The following is a 17722-nucleotide window of genomic DNA, read 5'->3' as shown; positions in this document are numbered from 1 at the left end:
CGTGGCGAGTGAAGCGTCAGCAGTGGGCGCTCCGGGCAGGCACGATGCCACGCTGCGGGGTCTGTGAGTCTCAGACTGGGCTTGACAGGCATTTGGTTTTTGATTTTGATTTTTCGGCTTAGCTAGGCATACCTTAGCATAGTGCCCCTTCTTGCCACACTCATTACACGTGGAGTTGCGAGCTGGTTAATGCTGCCTGGGGTGCTGGCCCTGACCGCAGAAGTAACAGCATGATCCTCCGGAGCTGGACGGCTGCCGCGTGGCGCAGGAATGAGGCACGCCTGGGTCAGGTGATGGCTGCACCTCCGACGTCCCCAAGGATGCCGCGTGGTCGGATGGGAAGGCATCCAGGCTCTGGAAGGCCATTTCCAGCGAGGTAGCCAGCTTCACAGTCTCCTCGAGGTCGAGGGCCCCCTTTTCTGGAAGCCGCAGCCGGATGTAGCTGGACCGGCACCTGCCACATTGGTGTCCGGACCATCAGCTCCGCGTGCTTGACCGCTGTGACAGCCCTGTAGTTACAACTGCGGACGAGTACTCTCAGCTCACGCAGATATTCAGCCAGTGACTCATCCTGGTGCTGACGCCGCTTGGTCAGGAGGTGTCTAACGAGTACCTCGTTCACTGGCCTCACTAACTGTAGTTTGAGCAGCTCCACTGACTCTGTGTATGAGGCCGCGTCTCTGATGAGCTGGAAAATCCTGTGGCTCACCTGGGCGTTGAGGATACGTTGTTTAATTTCCAGGGAGACGTTGGCGACGAAGGAGCTGAGGTAGGACTCAAAGCAACTGAGCCAATGCTCAAATATTGCCATAGCCTCCGACGTTCTGGTTTTAAGACGGCTTCCATCGTAAAAATAAATCTAGCTGATTAAATTGATACCAATCAATCCAGTCGAAACGGTAGTTAACAAGAACTGTGGTTTAAGTCAGCTAGACTGTGCTCATCAGTAGCTCCTCCCGCATTGAGAGGCTGTCCCGGATCGATGGGTTATATACCTTCCCAGAGGGGCGGAGCCAGAGGCGGAGCCAACAGCAACATCAACACAACAGCAGTAACAGTGAGTAAATACAATAATATATACAACAGCCATACATGGCTCACCACACATCCTTGTTTTCAATTCCCTACATGGCCTTTCCCCTCCCTGTCATTGCAATTTCCTCCAACCCCACAACCCTCTGAGGTATCTGCACTCCTCTAATTCTGTCCTCTTGTACACTCACAATCATAATTGCTTCATCATTGGTAATCGTGTCTTCAGTTCCCTAGGCCCCAGGCTTTGGAATTCTCGCCATATGCCTCTTTGCATCTCACTTTTCTCTTTTGAGGCACTTCTTTGAATCCACCTCTTTGACCAAGCTTTCGTTCATCTGACCCTAATATTTCCTAATGTAGTTTGGTGTTAGATTTTCTTTTATAATGCTTCTGTTAAGCTTGTGGCATGTGCAGTGGGCTAAGGGAGTCAGTATACTCGTGGCCACAAAAGATAGTAGCCTCTGTTGTTGACAGCAACATTTGTGTTGCCATCAGAGCCAGCTGTGTAAACTCTCCAAAGTCTATGCATCTCACGGAATAGCAACCCTACGATCAAAGTCAGTTCTCCTGTCGGTAGGAGCTCTGCTGGTTTACGTTTTGACTTGTCAGGCTCTGTGGTAGTAAAAAAAATGTTTGTTCGTTATTCAACATGAAAAGAATGAAACTACTCTCCATTAGACATTTTTTATTAAAAGCTGACAGGCATTATTTCAACTCTGCTAAATAGTTCAGAAGATTTCTAATCATGCTAATTTAAATCTAAGCAACGCAGATATTTTTTATTGTCACGCTAATCAGTATATTTCATAACTGCAGCCCATGATAAGAATATCATTTACTGAATTAAAACAGAAAAAACTGGAAATTCTCAGCAGGTCTGGCAGTGTCTATGGAGAGAGAAACACTATTCTGAAGCCAGGTCCTTGACCAGAAACATCAAACGATGAACAAAGAACATTACAGCACAGGAACAGGCTCTTCGACCCACCATGCCTGCGCAAGAACAAGGGGCGAAATTCTCCCCTACCCGGCGGGGTGGGGGGTCCCGGCGTACCGGAGTGGCTATCGCTCCGCCGGCCGGCGCGAACGGCCTTTGGCGCCACGCCAGTCGGCGTCGGGGCTGGCCGAAAGGCCTTCGCCGGTCGGCATGAGTCCGTGCATGCACCAGAGCGTCAGCAGCCGCTGACGTCACCACCGGCTTCTTCCGCCTCCGCCATGGTGGAAGCCGTGGTGGCGGCGGAAGAAAAAGAGTGCCCCCACGGCACAGGCCCGCCCGCCGATTGGTGGGCCCCGGTCGCGGGCCAGGCCACCGTGGGGGCACCTCCCGGGGTCCGATCTCCCCGCGCCCACCCCAGGACCCCGGGGCCCGCTCGCGCCGCCTGCTCCCGCCGGCACAGAGGTGGTTTAAACCACGCCGTCGGGAGAGGCCTGACAGCGGCGGGTCTGCAGCCCATCACGGGCCGGAGAATCGCTGCGGGGGCCCGCCTATTGGCGCGGGGGGCCCGCCGACCGGCGGGGCATGATTCCCACCCCCACCGATTCCCAGGTGGTGGAGAATTCCGGCCACGGCGGGGGCGGGATTTAAGCCAGCCCTGGGCGATTCCCCGACCCTGCTATCGTGCCTGCCTCCACCACCTCCATTGGCAAGCGTTCCAAGCACACACCACCCTCTTTGTGAAAAACTTACCCCTAAACTTTTCCCCTCTCACCTTGAACCTGAGTCCCCCTGTAATTGAGTCTTCCACCCTGGGAAAGGGCTTCTGGCTATTCATTCTGCCTATACCTCTCGCAATTTTGTAGACCTCAATCAGGACTCCCCTCAGCCTCCGTCATTCCAACGAAAACAATCTGAGTTTATTCGTGTTTATTGGCCTGAATGTTTGTGGAGTCAAAAGGGATCCATGCCTTAGCCAAAATGTTGTGGGAGCCCTGATTTTCCTGGGGGCATTTTGCACATCTGTGGTTCACGGAAGCAGTCGCACATGTAAAATTGTACATGGAAAGATCTGATAATATTAACCTGATTCTTGAGCTTTAGAGATTTGAGGGCAAGGTCTGAAGCTGCCAGAGTTATCTGGAGAGTTTGCAGGTTTCATTACATCCATACTTGTTCACAAGCGATTCAACTATCCTCACGTGAAGACACCCTAAAGGGAAGACTTCCTCAGTATATTGTACCAATAAAACCCACGTACACATTGCAAAAGAACATTCTATTACTCTGAGCTAAAAAGGGAAATTTCCCGCTATGATGACTTTGTCACAATGTAAATCCTCCATTTATGAAAAATGCTTGCAATACTTAAAAAGGGCAGATTGAGTTGCTTTTCTTCATAGCAAAATCCAAACAATTCAATCAGGTTTGGACCTATCCTCCATTTATTGAATACATATTTGCTCATATTTTACGCACGAAAAAGCTTAATGTTATCAGATCTTTTCATGCATACCACATATTTAAACAAATATATTTATTTAGATATAAGATTCATACCCTGCGTTATGGTCCATATCAAAAAATGTCAGCCAATAGTTACTCATCAATGTTGTTATTGGAAAGTGAAACGTCACAATATGCTGATTTAGTTGGAAGGCGGACACACGCTGAATGTTTCAGCGTTGGAGTTCCAGGAAGGTTTCATGCGTAGCCCAGCATTCTTGAAGTGGTTTGCTAGCTGAAGCAGTATGCACTTAAAAGGTCAAGAATCCATCTCTGGATTGCTTACCACTCATATTTAGCTTTAATGGCAATATATTTCTTATTTTGCTTGAAACATGGAAGCAGGACATGATCCATTTCTAAGGGGCTGGAGGTTAACTAGCCTATTCTTGGCTTTCACTCAATATGTGAGTGAGCATTAGGGGCACCGGGAATTAGGGGCAGCACGGTAGCATGGTGGTTAGCATAAATGCTTCACAGCTCCAGGGTCCCAGGTTCGATTCCCGGCTGGGTCACTGTCTGTGCGGAGTCTGCACGTCCTCCCCGTGTGTGCGTGGGTTTCCTCCGGGTGCTCCGGTTTCCTCCCACAGTCCAAAGATGTGCGGGTTAGGTGGATTGGCCATGCTAAATTGCCCGTAGTGTCCTAAAAAAAAGTAAGTTTAAGGGGGGGGGGGGGGGGGGGGTTGTTGGGTTATGGGTATAGGATGGATACGTGGGTTTGAGTAGGGTGATCATGGCTCGGCACAACATCGAGGGCCGAAGGGCCTGTTCTGTGCTGTACTGTTCTATGTTCTATGTGGGTCTTGGAGGCCATTTATATTGAAAGGATATTTCAATATTGAATTGATTTGCCTCACAGGAACAGCAGTAGGTCATTCAGCCCCTAATTCAGTTATATTTGTACCTCAGCTCTCAATAATGTGTGCTTCACAATCCCTTGATGCCCTTTCCTAAGACGATTCTCAGGCTGGAAAATTTCAATTGAGCAAGCATCCATGGCCTTTTTGCAGGAGAGTAAAAGATTTCCACCACACTTTGTGCTCCCTGATGTCACTCCTGAATAGTTTAGCTCTTAATTTAGATTATGCTCCCTTGTTCTGGATTCTCTCATCAGAGAAAATAGTTCCTTTGTATTTACCTCATTGAATCCCCTTATCATATTCAACATCTCAATTAGATAAGCCTTCAAGCATCTAAACTCAAGGGATTGCCAACCAGGGCGCGATTCAAGCACCGCGTTGCACCCGACACAGAGCCAAGTGCGACAGGGTATCCTGGGAGAACCCCAAATCGGGCTTTGCGCCAGGCACCGAGCCAATCGCGAGTCACATGACTTGTGACAGCTGGCGCAATCTGGATCACGTGCTCACTGGACATGATCCAGATTATGATATTTAAATTAGGCATTAGCCACACGAACAGGGCCTCAACTGGGCCAATTAATATTGGTCTCCACAGCGGAGACCAGTTGTGATGGCCACTCGGGGATCTTGGAGGCCATTTGAACCCCCAAGGTGTTCGGGGACAGGGCAGGACTCTGGCACTCCCCCTGGCACCTGGGTACTGTGGCAGTACCAACTGGGCACCCTGGCAGTGCCAACTTGGCATGGACATGGTGCCCAATTGGCACTGCCAGGTGCCATGGGCACTTCCCAGGTGCCAGGCTGGCAGTGCCAGTGTGTCCAGGGTGCTCAGTTGCTATTGCCAAGGGTCAGGCTCTGAGGGGGGCCCATGCCCATGAAATGGGGAGGAGAGGTGTATGAATGGGCTTCATAAAGGTTGGGGGGGATGATGAGGGTTCCTGAAAGTTGGGCTGGGGTCCTCTGCTACCCCATAATGAAAATCGCTTATTGTCACAAGTAGGCTTCAAATGAAGTTACTGTGAAAAGCCCCTAGTCGCCAAATTCTGCTGCCTTAGCTGGGTGTTCTCACTTGGGGAAGGTATGCCCGTGTCTGTGGGGGATGGCATTGCCCATGGGTGGGGTTATGGGAGTCGCTCAAGGAGATCGGGGAACCCATTCAAAATGACGCCCTGATCTCTGAGGAGCCAGTCTCACCAATGGGTTCAGCTCCCCACTGCTGAAAACATTTCTAAGTGTGGGCTGCACCGGGAGAAACTCCCCAAGGCCCCAAAAAAATGACTAAATGTGGGTGAATACAGGTCTGGATCTCACCCAAAAAGAAGGCAGGAACCACCATGCCAAACTTGCCCAAAATGACACTGAGAAATGTTTTGGTTGAATCGCACCCCAGGTTTATGTAATCTGTCTTCACAATTTAATCTTTTCAACCCCCATACAGTTACAGCTGTCTGTTGACTGTGGAAGTAAACTGAGCAGAGTGAGCTTTAACCATCAGCTGAGGAAGTATTATCAATGCAATGCTTGAACAGGTTTTCAAAGGAGTCAATGTGGTATTTGCTTCCCTTCTCCTCCTGCAAAACTTTCAGTTCTCAATTATTTTTGCGATAGATCCTGGAAGACAGGGATTCGCATCACTGATGCTCAAAAGATCAATCTTCTGGCATTCAGTGTTTTTTGACTACAGCTGTCAGACATCAGATAGCTTGTAGCTCGTGGTAATAAAACTCCCGTCTACCAACCATCCTGGTGAAGAACCCGCCCATTTATGTCTGCAAACAGGTGTGGAATTGTTTGCACAATGGGTGTTTGATTGGAGTCATTCCAAAGATGGCCTCTGATACAGCGCGTTCTGTTTATATATCCTTGCAGGATTAAAATTTAACTGGCTAGCTTCCACATGAAATTAGAAAGTGAAGATCGGTACAAGAGCCACATTGAACTGTCAGAATATGTAAGGTAGTCAAAACATCTTCACCGAATTGTTACAGCGCAGAAGGAGGCCATTTGACCCATTGTGTCAGCATCGGTCTCCAAACAAGCATCATGTCTTAGTGCCATTCTTCTGTCTTTTCCCTGTACATTGTTTCTATTCAGGTGATCATCTGATGCCCTATTGAATGCTGGGATAGTGCATTCCAGACCTGAATCACTTATACTAAAACATTTTTATCGCATCGAGGGCACGACTTAATGGCCCAGGGAAGACGTCCAACCTGGACGTCCAACCTACAGCCCCCAAACCAAACCCAATCGCCCCTGAGAGGGTCACCTCCACCACTCCCCCCCACCCCCACCCCACCATCCTGACACCCGCCCTCTCCCAGCAAGCATTTGGCCCATTTACGGACCCACTATTTGGCCACAGGTGGACAATAACTGCTGGAGCAGCCAGCGATGCCCGCATCACAAGAACAAATTTTTAAAAACAGTATTCTTTTCACTTCTATTCTTCAACAATATACGAAAGCATAAAGTATAAAATAGTTCCGTTTTTATGTTCCGGATAACTTTGTAATTGCTTCTGGTTTGAACAGTGATGATTCATATTCGGGGAACATTGGTGGAGATTCCGGTTTGTGGAGAATTCCGGTTGGTAGGGTGCTGGAGTGCCAGATATCACAAAGTTTACTGTATTATTGCAGTTTTCACCGCCCAGAGACAGAGAGGTCACATTCAGAGATTTTTCAGGGTGAAAAGAGGTCAACTATGGTCAGTCTGCTTACTCCCCATGCCTTGTTCCAAATTGATGGATAAAGTTTGTATTTCACAGAACATTTCCTGACACTTTGATTTGCTTTAATTCCTGCCCCATGCAATGAACTTTGCCTTTACATTTTATCATGCATGGTCAAATGTCACCCATTGGACCCATTTCCTTTGAATCCTTACATCCTTAAATGCAAGGCAGAATCACATCCAGGCAGATTCACAATTCAATCAATTGCACAGTCGCTTGGACTTCAATCTTCAACCCTCAGATGGGGCAAAGCAAGAAGCTGCTACCAACACCTGGGCAAGTGTCCACAGGGGTGACCTGCGGTCATGCAAGGAAAACATTCAAAATCCTGTAAGTGCAGCTGTTTCCCGCCTTATTGAAATGCACCCTGCCCCGAGGGTTTAGGGTGATGTCAAACAGCAACATAATAATAAATGAAATTTATCCAGGAAATATCTGCGACCAGGGACGATCATGTACTTAGGTGGGTACAGTTTGGGGCTTTTAAGTTCATGGGACTTAACAGGGATACAGTTGTGGGATCAGTGGGAGGTTTCTTTCACGGCCTTGCTGCTCTCCCAGGCCCAGACCCACCCTTCCTCCCCTCCCACTGTGCACACAAGCACTCTGATCAGAGGGCTGCTGCTCCTATCTCATTTACAGCAGACATTGACATTTTCTAACAGGGCCCCTACAGCTGTAAAAACAGCATCCTGCTCCCGGTGTGGCATTCAATCACTGCTCACTCTGTGGTGGACAGACACGAACATGCACCCCTATTTCCCTTTCCTCACAATCTTGGCCTATCTCCGCCCATTCCACCAGCCCCTCAGGCTAACATCGGTGAGGTTGGTGCCAATTATCATGCCTCCTCCAAAATAACTCCTGCAATTAAGGTGAGCTAAAAAATAACCTCCAAAAATATTCAAAACATCACTTGCACAAGTTAACTGTGATTAATTGACAACTGTAGTATTATTATGTATAAAATTTACATTAGTTATCTTAACCTGTTACCACTGTTCGGCTTCTTACCATGCCTCTGTAAAGCACTATTCTGTTACAGGAAGAAATATGTTCATAAATATGTTCACCTTTCAAATATTCCGTGCATGTTGCCTCACTGGTTTGTTTACATTCTTTCTTGTTTTCCTCTGTAGTTAACTTTGACTGGTCTTTGTTGCCTTTACCCGGGAGCATGGGCTGCTGTGAACTTTTGCTCAATGTGTGGTGTTTCTTTGGCATGGCCTGAGGAAAGCCAAACATAAACAGAGACGAGAAGAACAGAAGTCCAGCACAGAGGAGGAAGCCAGCCCACCAAGCACCTATCCACCGAGGATCGTCTGGGGTGATGTCCAATTTTGCTGAAAGAAAGAGGAAGAATTACAAAAGACCAAGAGATTGCTTCTGCCAATTAGCATCATTTCAAAAACATGGCTGTTGTACAGGTAATGGATAAAGTCAGCAGGTCGTTTGAGGACCGTAATGAAAAGGGATGAAAAACATCAAACCTCCAGCTGCTACAACTAGGTCAGGACTATTCCATCAATCACTCTTGATATGCGATTATTATCAAGGCCCAGATTCAGGCAAGTGACAGCACAGGACTGTTCCGGGGTCACTACAATTACTTGCCGATGTACTTTACAGCTTTTCATTTTGCTAAACCATGTATCAATTAAATCCTTGGCAGAAGCAGCTTAACAAGGGATTGTGGTGAAAATTAACGTTGGCTCTGCCACAACAAATTTCATTTACTCCGTAAACCATGTTATAAATCTCACTGGGGTATGTAAATGTTATTCTGCCATTTTTAGAATTAAATGGACACAATGGTGATTTATTCATAAGATCTGACACAATATGGTTTTATGTTGCTACAGAAAGTGCAGTGATCTTTTTTAAGATTAAATAAACAGTTAAAAAAAAAGATTTACGTGTCAACTTGGCAGATCTACAATGTGGTTCTGTAATACCACCTTTTTTTTCTTACTTATTATTTATCTCCATTTCTTCTTTTTTTTTTCCTCTGTAGGTGTCAGCCTTGGGTCAATGGAAGCCCATTTCACCTCTAAGTCATGAAGGTCATGGAGTCAAGCCCTGTTCCAGAGAATTGAGCACATAAGACTGGCACTCCAGTGCAGTATTGAGGGGCTTTCCAGATGAGGTGTGAAATTGTGTCTTCACTCTCAGATGGAAGTAAAAGATCGAAGAAAGCCTTCCAAAAGAGAACAACACAATTCTCTCCTCATGTCCTGGCTGAAGATATCGCTCAGCCAACACCAACAAAGAAGATGATCTGCTTATTTATTACTTTGCTGTTTTGTGAGACCTTGTTAAGTACAAACTGGCGACTGAATTTCCCACATTATCATCGTGACAACACTTTGATAAAAACTTAATTGGTTGTAAAGTGCTTAGCCGCATCCTGACGTTGTGGTGGGTGATGTATAAATGCAAGTTATTTACTTTACCATTCCACCCTGACCCTGAGATGCCCCACACACTGTCAGGCATGTCAGTGGTTTTCTCTCAGGAACCTAATAACGCTGCTCTTGAACTGGTTGCTCGGAGGTTTACAAGAAAGGATTGACTTAACAGCCAAAGATTGTTCTGTCTCCTTACATATCCACTAACAGTTGGAGCTTACCATTGTGAAATTCCATCCTACCACCATACAATAACTTCTTGTTTAAAGTGAGGAAGAAAGATCTTTTTTAGCATATCTTCACACCCACACTGTTTTATGTCCTTTGGGCAATAGTGAGGTAAGTGGTGGAAGGATTCCCAAGCTGATTATCAATCCGTTGAACCACGTATGAACAATCCTTCCACGGACAACACGTTTTGGCATTGGACTTGCACCCAGAGCTCCTGGTCCAGCAATAGGGACACTACCACTGTGCCACAAGGCCTCCACTAGAAAGAAAGTGAGGAAGAAATAAATAAAGTGTGGAATAAAGAAAGAAAGTGAGAGAGGGATTGAGGGAGGGAGAAAGGAAGTTAAGGAGGAAGATAGGAGAGAAGGGAGGAAAATTTGACTTTATTTATATATCACCTCATCATATCAACAAAATGTCATGGAATTTACAGAGTATTACTTGTGATTTTTATGCCGGGACCATATTTTTGTGGATACAATGTATTCAGAATATTCTGCTGAAAGATGAGGGGCATGATTCTCCATTCCCGGGATGCCCAGAACGCGTACCCCGATGGGACAGAGAATCGGGCATTGGGGCATTATCAGGATAAGCGTGGGCACTGACCCAAAAGGCATGCTCCAACCCCTTGCTGGTGGTCTAAATGAGGTTAATGCCACATACCAGTGGGAGCATGGAAATAAATGCAATTGGGTGGTAATGACCCATTTGCACTTATTTAGCGGGCCCCGGTGACCTATACTCCGTCCTCCCGATTGTCTGCTCCCCGCGGCTGGGAATCACGTAGACAAGGTTCACTTGTGGTCTCTGCTATCATGACCGTAACGTGGTGGACCTAGTGGTGGGCCAAGGGGGCAGCCATTTCCCCCTTGGCTCACTGCGAGCTCCACCACTCCAGGGTCATGATAGTAGAGACAATCGAAGGCCATCTCTGCCCCCCCCCCCCCCCCCCCCCACCCCACACTGCACAGCAGCTCCCAGCCCCTGGATTGTCTCGGCACACCCCACCCCAAATATGTCGGTGACCCAAACCGCCCCTTCAGGGACCCCTGTAATATTGGGACCCGCCAGGGATCATTGTAATAGGAGGATTCCCCACAGGGACCTGTGTAATAGGGGACCCCCACAGTGACCCCATGCCAAAGGAACCATTCCACAGACCCCCCCACGCACACAGACCACCTCACAAAGACCTGTAAAGTGCAGGATTCACCATTTAGGCCACTGAGATGTGAAGAGTTATGAATGTATCAAAGGGGCAGATGGTTTTTACGAGCTGTCAATCACAAACCACAACTCGAAAGCCGTGAATGGATTGCAGAATGTGAATCTGTGAGAACCAGACTCAACACAGCTGCTCATGTTCGAGGAATGGACACGTGGAGCTGCAGGGTAGGTATTACAGCTATAATGCTTCCCACAGCCCCTGACTGGACTGCTCTCTAGCTTCCAGACAGAGGTCTCTTTTCTGGGGCGGGTGGGGTGGGGGTGTCTGGTCTGTGGAGGGGGTTCCTTTACGCAGATGGTCCCCATGAGTGGGTCCTCCTATTACAATGGTCTCTATGAGGGTGATCCCCTATTACAGCGGTTCCTGTGGTGGGTACCCCATTAAATGGGTCCGAGGGGAGGGGGGTGCTGTTAGATTACCTTCGTACTTGGAGGTAAGGTCGGGGGGGTGCCCAGACAATCCGGTGGTGAGGGACTGCCATGCGGTCAGCAGATGTGGATGGCAGGGGTCGGGGGATTTGCAGTGCGGGGGACGGGGTCGGTTTTCAGTGGGGGGGGGGGGGGTAGTTGGGCGGATTGGCGGTGGGGGGTCAGAGCCGGTTTGCGATGCGGGGGGACAGTTTTTGGTGGGGTGGGTATTTGAAAATGAATGAAATGAAATGAAATGAAAAATGAAAATCGCTTATTGTCACGAGTAGGCTTCAATGAAGTTACTGTGAAAAGCCCCTAGTCACCACATTCCGGCGCCTGTCCGGGGAGGCTGGTACGGGAATCGAACCGTGCTGCTGGCCTGCTTGGTCTGCTTTAAAAGCCAGCATTTTAGCTGAGTGAGCGAAACCAGCCTCCAGTGAGCTAAACCGGCTGGTGGAATGGGCGGTATTTGGGCTGAGTTGTGGTGGCGGGGGGGTGTCAGAGCCGGTATGCGGTGTGGGGGCCGCGGGACCTCGCCATTGGGTCCCCCGCTCAAGATGGCAGCCCGATATCAGGATCCCCCCGGGAATCGCTCATATTCCACACCACGCATATATTTACATGGCACAAAATACGGAATTGCATCCTGTTTCACGAACACAAGGGGATCGTAAAACTAGTGTAATTCAGCTACGGCAGGAGCACATAGGTCTCCCAAACGGAGAATCCTGGCTGAGGTGTCCCTATGTTTTATGTAAATTCAGGAAAGAGGGCATCCTGAAACTCAACTAATGCAGGTCTAATTTCTGTTGCTTTCAATTGGCAGTACAAAATTTACACACCAGAGTGAGTTATTATTAACCTCACAATTCATAATGCTTCATTTGGCATATTTACATAAATTAAAAACTAACCTGTGTCAATGAAGATAGCGTCCACATAAATCGTTGTAAACAAGGAACCCAGCATGAAACCAAATGCCGGACCAAACAGCATGGTTGTAAACAAGACACCTGTACAAGATGAAAAATAACAAAGTTACCAAGGAACACAGCAACCAGTGACACAGCCAGTTCAGATTCTGAGAGAGGTCTCAATATGATATTGAAGCCCTCATTTTCAAATATAAACCTTCAAATTCTATCCCAATTCTGACTAAACATCTGGAACTGTGGGTGGAATTAAATGTCCGTCCTGTGGCAAGTTTAATGATGGGGAGGCATTTAATTGGGCATGGAAATGCTTTGGGGATCCCTGCCAAGAACCCGCCTCTGTCCCTATTACATCTGGGAAGGAAGGCTCATTGACTGTCTTCCCACCAGGCTGCCAACTGAGACCCTCAAGTGGGAAATTAATGCTCATATTGGCCTTATCCAGCAGTCATTGGTATTCAACCGGTGGGGTTCCTTGGTCAAAAACATTCAGTGCCTCACCAAGGAACCTGGCATCGAGACGTTGGGAAATGATAAGAGCCTCCACCTGCATTTGCTGCCAACACCCCACTCCCCTTTTTCACTCAACCTCAACCCTATGACACCCTTCCACCCTACTTCAGCAGCCTAGATCCCTTGATGATACGAGGTTTGGTTGATACCATTTTTGATAACATACGCTTAATACCAGCAGCTGCTACCATTCTTTTCAATGATCCCTGCAATGGGCACCTGCAAGCCTCTGATTGGCTGGCAACTATCAGTGGGGGCGTAATTTCCACACCTGTGCTCCTGTGTCCCAGAGAAGGCCTGCCACTGGCCACCTAAGAGGTACTTATTGCCAATGGGCTTTCCTCAAAGTGGGTAATGCAGGGCTCACCAGCTGGCAGGAACTCACCAAGACTCTTTAGACAGTACCTTCCAAACCCATGACCACACCTATCTAGAAGGATAGCAGGCATATGGGAACACCACCGCCTGCAAGTTCTCATCCAGTCACTCAGTATTCTGACTTAGAAATGTATTGCCATTCCTTATCACTGAGTTCAACAACTTCAGACTGTGAACTCTCTCCTCCACCTTCACCCCATTCTTATTTCTATCAATTTATTTTAATATCTTCCATTGATTCTTTTTTCCATCACCTTTTCACTCCGCATTCCATCTTGTTTTTCCCTTCCCACCGACTCCCTTCCTCCCACCCCACTCGAGCCATCTGTTCCAGTTTGTCCTTTAATACACTGCTTACTTTTGTTCTGCTATTAACACAGTTTGAACTCTTAATATGACAGTATCAGCACCCTTCTTAGCCATGATCACCACCATTTACACTGCATGTGATGGAGAGCAGACAACAGCATACAGGTAATGCTGTGTGGGGTTCTTTGCCCCAGGAATTTGTCCTAGTCAGAACACACAAATATATTTCTGTCCTTTAATCTCACCACATTGGTGTCTGTGGGAGCTTGCTATGCTGCCGCATTTCTCACATTACAACAGTAACTACATTTCAAAAGTACTTCATTGGCTTTGGGGTGGCCTGCCATTGTGAAACATACAAGTAAATACAAGCCTTCCTACCTTTTCAAAAACAATAGACTTGCAATGGACGACTTGTGAAGCCAGACATGATTCTTTTATTCAGTTCCAGATCTGTACCTTAACTCCATTTACTCATCTTGGTGCATTACACCTTAATATCATTTAGCTAACAAAATCTTTTGATCTCGAATCTGAAATTTTCAATGGACCGAGCTACAACTGTTTTTTTTAGAGAGTTCTAGATTTTTACTCTCGTTGTGTGAAGGCGTGCGTCCTGACATCAACACTGTGCTGCCTCACTCTAATTTTAATGTTTCCCCCTTACTCTGGGCTCCTCTACCAGGGAAAATAGTTTCCCCCCAGCTATCCCATCAGATCCTACAATCATTCTAAGCCCCTCAATTTTCTAGTGCTCTCTGTCGACTGTGAACTACATTTTACTTGTATCCAGTTCTTCCACTGAAATTAGTAAAAACATATTGCTGAATCTTTAACTTGAAGCACTTAATTTGCTCATTAGATTCATTGTACTCAACCAAAGTTGAAGCTCCACTAGTGCATTTATTTACATATATATCAATGTTAATTTTCAAGCTTTACATAACACTGCATTTGTTGGCAGATGTCATTTAGGATAGAGTTAGTATCTAATTTACCATTGAACAATATGAACTACATGTGTGAAGCATGGGGCTAGTTGAAGCCAATCTGTGAAGGACAAGTTGAGATGTTATCACCACTTGAAATCTCAAATTACATCTGTTAGCATTTCTACGAATAACTGCAATTATTAAAATCTTTTAATAACCAATGCAGTTGCCCAGCTCTGTTGCTTACATTCAGTCAGCTTTCATGATATTTGTGAAGTAATTAAAACCACTCCGCAAAGTGCTCAGCAGAAATCCATCAGAACAGGACAGACAATGTTTTATTAAAAAAGGCCACTCCTTTCTGTCAAATAGAGTTTTCACTGTGTATCACTTCAGGAAAACTGATGGAAAAATGTAATTAAGTCCTTCTGTATTCTGATGGGCAGTAAATATTTATACTTTTGGTATTACTGTAGAAGATTGATTATTTTAATCTTAGTGAAGTTCGGGATGATGGGATGTAAAAACTGACACTTCTGACTTTGAGGTCAATCATCACATGGCACCCACATTCGCAATGCAGCTGTCCAGAAGATGGTTTCTCTAGTTGCACAAAATGGAATTTTCAATTCTCCAAGCTATCACTTAATGCTGATTGTCCTGTGTGAATTTTCATCTTTTATCTCAGATTTCCAGTATTTGTTGTTTTTCTCTTTATATTCCACAACACAAGTTAAGGAGAGCTTGATTACTATTAAAAATGGGGAATTAATGTTGCAATAGCTCATACAGACATCTGTACAGACATTTCCTTTAATAGAATGCTGACAGTCAAAAGAAACTAATTGAAGTGCTGAAGATTATGATAGTTTTCAAAGGATAAGAAATGAAAGATGGTGACAGGAAGCACAGGGTGCAGAGGAATTGTTTTCACACAGAAATGTACTGAGAGCATGAAAGCAATATAAATCGTGGACACTGGAAATCTGAAATAATGACAATGTGGCCTGGCCTGCTCAGTATTTCAACCTTTTTCTGTTATTATTATTAAAAATCTGGAATGTTTTGCCGCAAGTAACTACTGAGACAGAGCTCATAGGCTTGGAATTTCCCCAGAGCAGCTCCCATTTCCTAACTACAACATGGTCAGAAATGTGGCAAAACGAAAGCATTTATATAACACTTTTCATGAACTCAGGACATTCCAAAGTACTTTTGAAGTGATGTAACATTGGGAAACAGAACTACCAATTTGCACATTAGAAGGTATCAGAAAAGGAAATAAAGACAGAAAACGGGCCCAAGCAAACTGCCTTGTCGCACCTGACTCGTGACATGATGAGGCCGTTACATCTCGCAACAGGGCTCTCGTGAGATTTGAGACCCTCGGGACGCCTCGTGGGATCTAACGATTCGGCGTGATCTGAATCTTGTCCTCACTGAGCAGGATCCAGATTTAGATATTTAAGTGAACAGTTAGGCTCATTAAATATGTCTGCACCGGATTCTCCCAAGACCAGGAATGAACACCCTGGCCTGGGAGACCTCGCCATGGCGCTGTTTAGCATGGTCCACACAAACGTGGACCAGGCATACCAGCAGCGGAGGGATTTCCCAAGCCATCGGAGACCTCCGGGTGGTCAGGCTCTAGCCAGGCACACCTGCTGCCACCCATGCACCTTGGCACTACCAGCCTGGCACCATGACATTGCCACTCAGACACCCTGGCAGTGGCACCCTGACACTGCCAGTATGCCTGGGAGGCACTATCAGGCTGGAAAGGGCACTGCCAGGGTGACAGGCTGGCAGTACGCAGGTGTCAGCTTGGCACTGCCAAGGAGCAGGCACGAGGGTGCCCTGCCCTTATGAGGTGGGGGGGTGGCTCGAGGACCTCCTAATAAGTAAGCTGGGTGCATGGAGGCTGCAGCGGGGAGTCTGAGAGGGGTCCGGAGATCGGGGAGGCATTTAGAAATGCCACCCCCATCTCTCACTGCATTGCCGAAAAGTGCGGACTCGGTAGGGTGTTCCTCGCTGAGGCCAAAAGAAAAGTCCCATTTGATAAACGCTGCAGGTGCCGAGAAACACCCCACTAAACGCGTCCAAAACGGGACTCTTTATTCTCCCCGTTAAATCGTGCCCAACACATATGATCTGTTTTTAGTAATGTTGGTTGAAGGATAAATATTAGCCGGGACACTGGGAGAACTTCTGCAAATGTGCCATTCGGTTCTTTTTTTTTACCCAACTGAGGAAAAGGGAGCAACTTCGACCATTCAATTAATAATTATCAGTCAAATAAAGCCTTAATGAGTTTTTGGTTTTATCTTTGAGCCGGGAACATCGCATGCTGAAGGTACAGTCAAGTCTCTACCAGCTGCATTGCACTGTGTGGTGCCTAACCCTTCACCGCATGCCATATGCTTCTTTGGCTGTACGCCAATATTTAAAATATTTATTCACCAGAACAAGAACCCTTGTGTCAATTTCCGTGAAAAAAGTGTCTGATGTACATTTTACTTTTATAATTCATCCTACAGTTGAAGAAAATGCCTCGGGAAAATTGAATTCAATTTTCCTTATTCTTCTGAAACTGAGCCATGTACAGCAGTAACATGACAGAAGTAAGCATGGTATTTGTACACCATATAGTGGGACACTCCAATCATTCAAACTTGTCGTTAGAAAATCAACTTTCAAATATAAAGATAACATAGACAACGTCACAGTTGGGTTAAAAGCAAATACGGTAAGCCTGCAATGTTCATAATCCTTTCAATAGACTAACACAAGTGAAGCAAAAACTTTAACCTTGTAATAATTTTCACAATATATTTATCAATACAACATGAGTAACCAAAAGAAGAAGAGGTTGTGTAGGGGTTACTGGGAACAGTTGATGTAAATGGGAGTAGGGTGATTCAATAAAAACTGGCAGTTGAAAGTTTCAACCTGTTGGAGATGGTGGATTAATAGTCAAAACAGGATGCACATGTGGAAATACCTTTTCCTGGTCGATACTGATCATACTTTAATGCCAGGAGGTCTTTAGGTTCTTACACAAAGCTGCCTGCTGAACAGTGAACTCGAAATGAAATGGAACTAAAATATGGGCAATAATAAGGTCAATCATGCTGCTTGACATAATGTGCTACATTGGGAAAATATCTTCTTCGGCAATCACTCTCCAGCGAGTATGATTGCCCGCCTAAGAAACTCTGTGTCATTGGTCATGGGTTCTGCAGGTACTTTACGTGGCTGATGAGGTCAATCCAGGAGCCACATCTCTCACCGCACACTTGACAG

The 17722-nt window shown here is 46.3% G+C and overlaps 1 protein-coding gene across 1 annotated transcript in view; it reads right to left on the bottom strand.

Moving 5' to 3' along the window:
• The window catches only part of LOC119970486 (solute carrier organic anion transporter family member 3A1-like), a 427206-nt gene that overhangs the window by 74177 nt on the left and 335307 nt on the right, over positions 1-17722 (bottom strand). Inside the window, exons 3-4 of the mRNA XM_038805186.1 lie at positions 12270-12368; positions 8149-8418 (exon numbers count right to left, since the gene is read on the bottom strand). Coding sequence (XP_038661114.1) covers positions 8149-8418; positions 12270-12368 — 369 coding nt within the window. The remainder of the gene's footprint in view (positions 1-8148; positions 8419-12269; positions 12369-17722) is intronic.

Source organism: Scyliorhinus canicula, chromosome 8 (genome assembly GCF_902713615.1).
Source record: "Scyliorhinus canicula chromosome 8, sScyCan1.1, whole genome shotgun sequence".
Taxonomy (NCBI): Eukaryota; Metazoa; Chordata; class Chondrichthyes; order Carcharhiniformes; family Scyliorhinidae; genus Scyliorhinus; species Scyliorhinus canicula.
The sequence above is the reverse complement of the archived record's forward strand: the minus strand, read 5'-3'. Positions and strand labels throughout refer to the sequence as shown.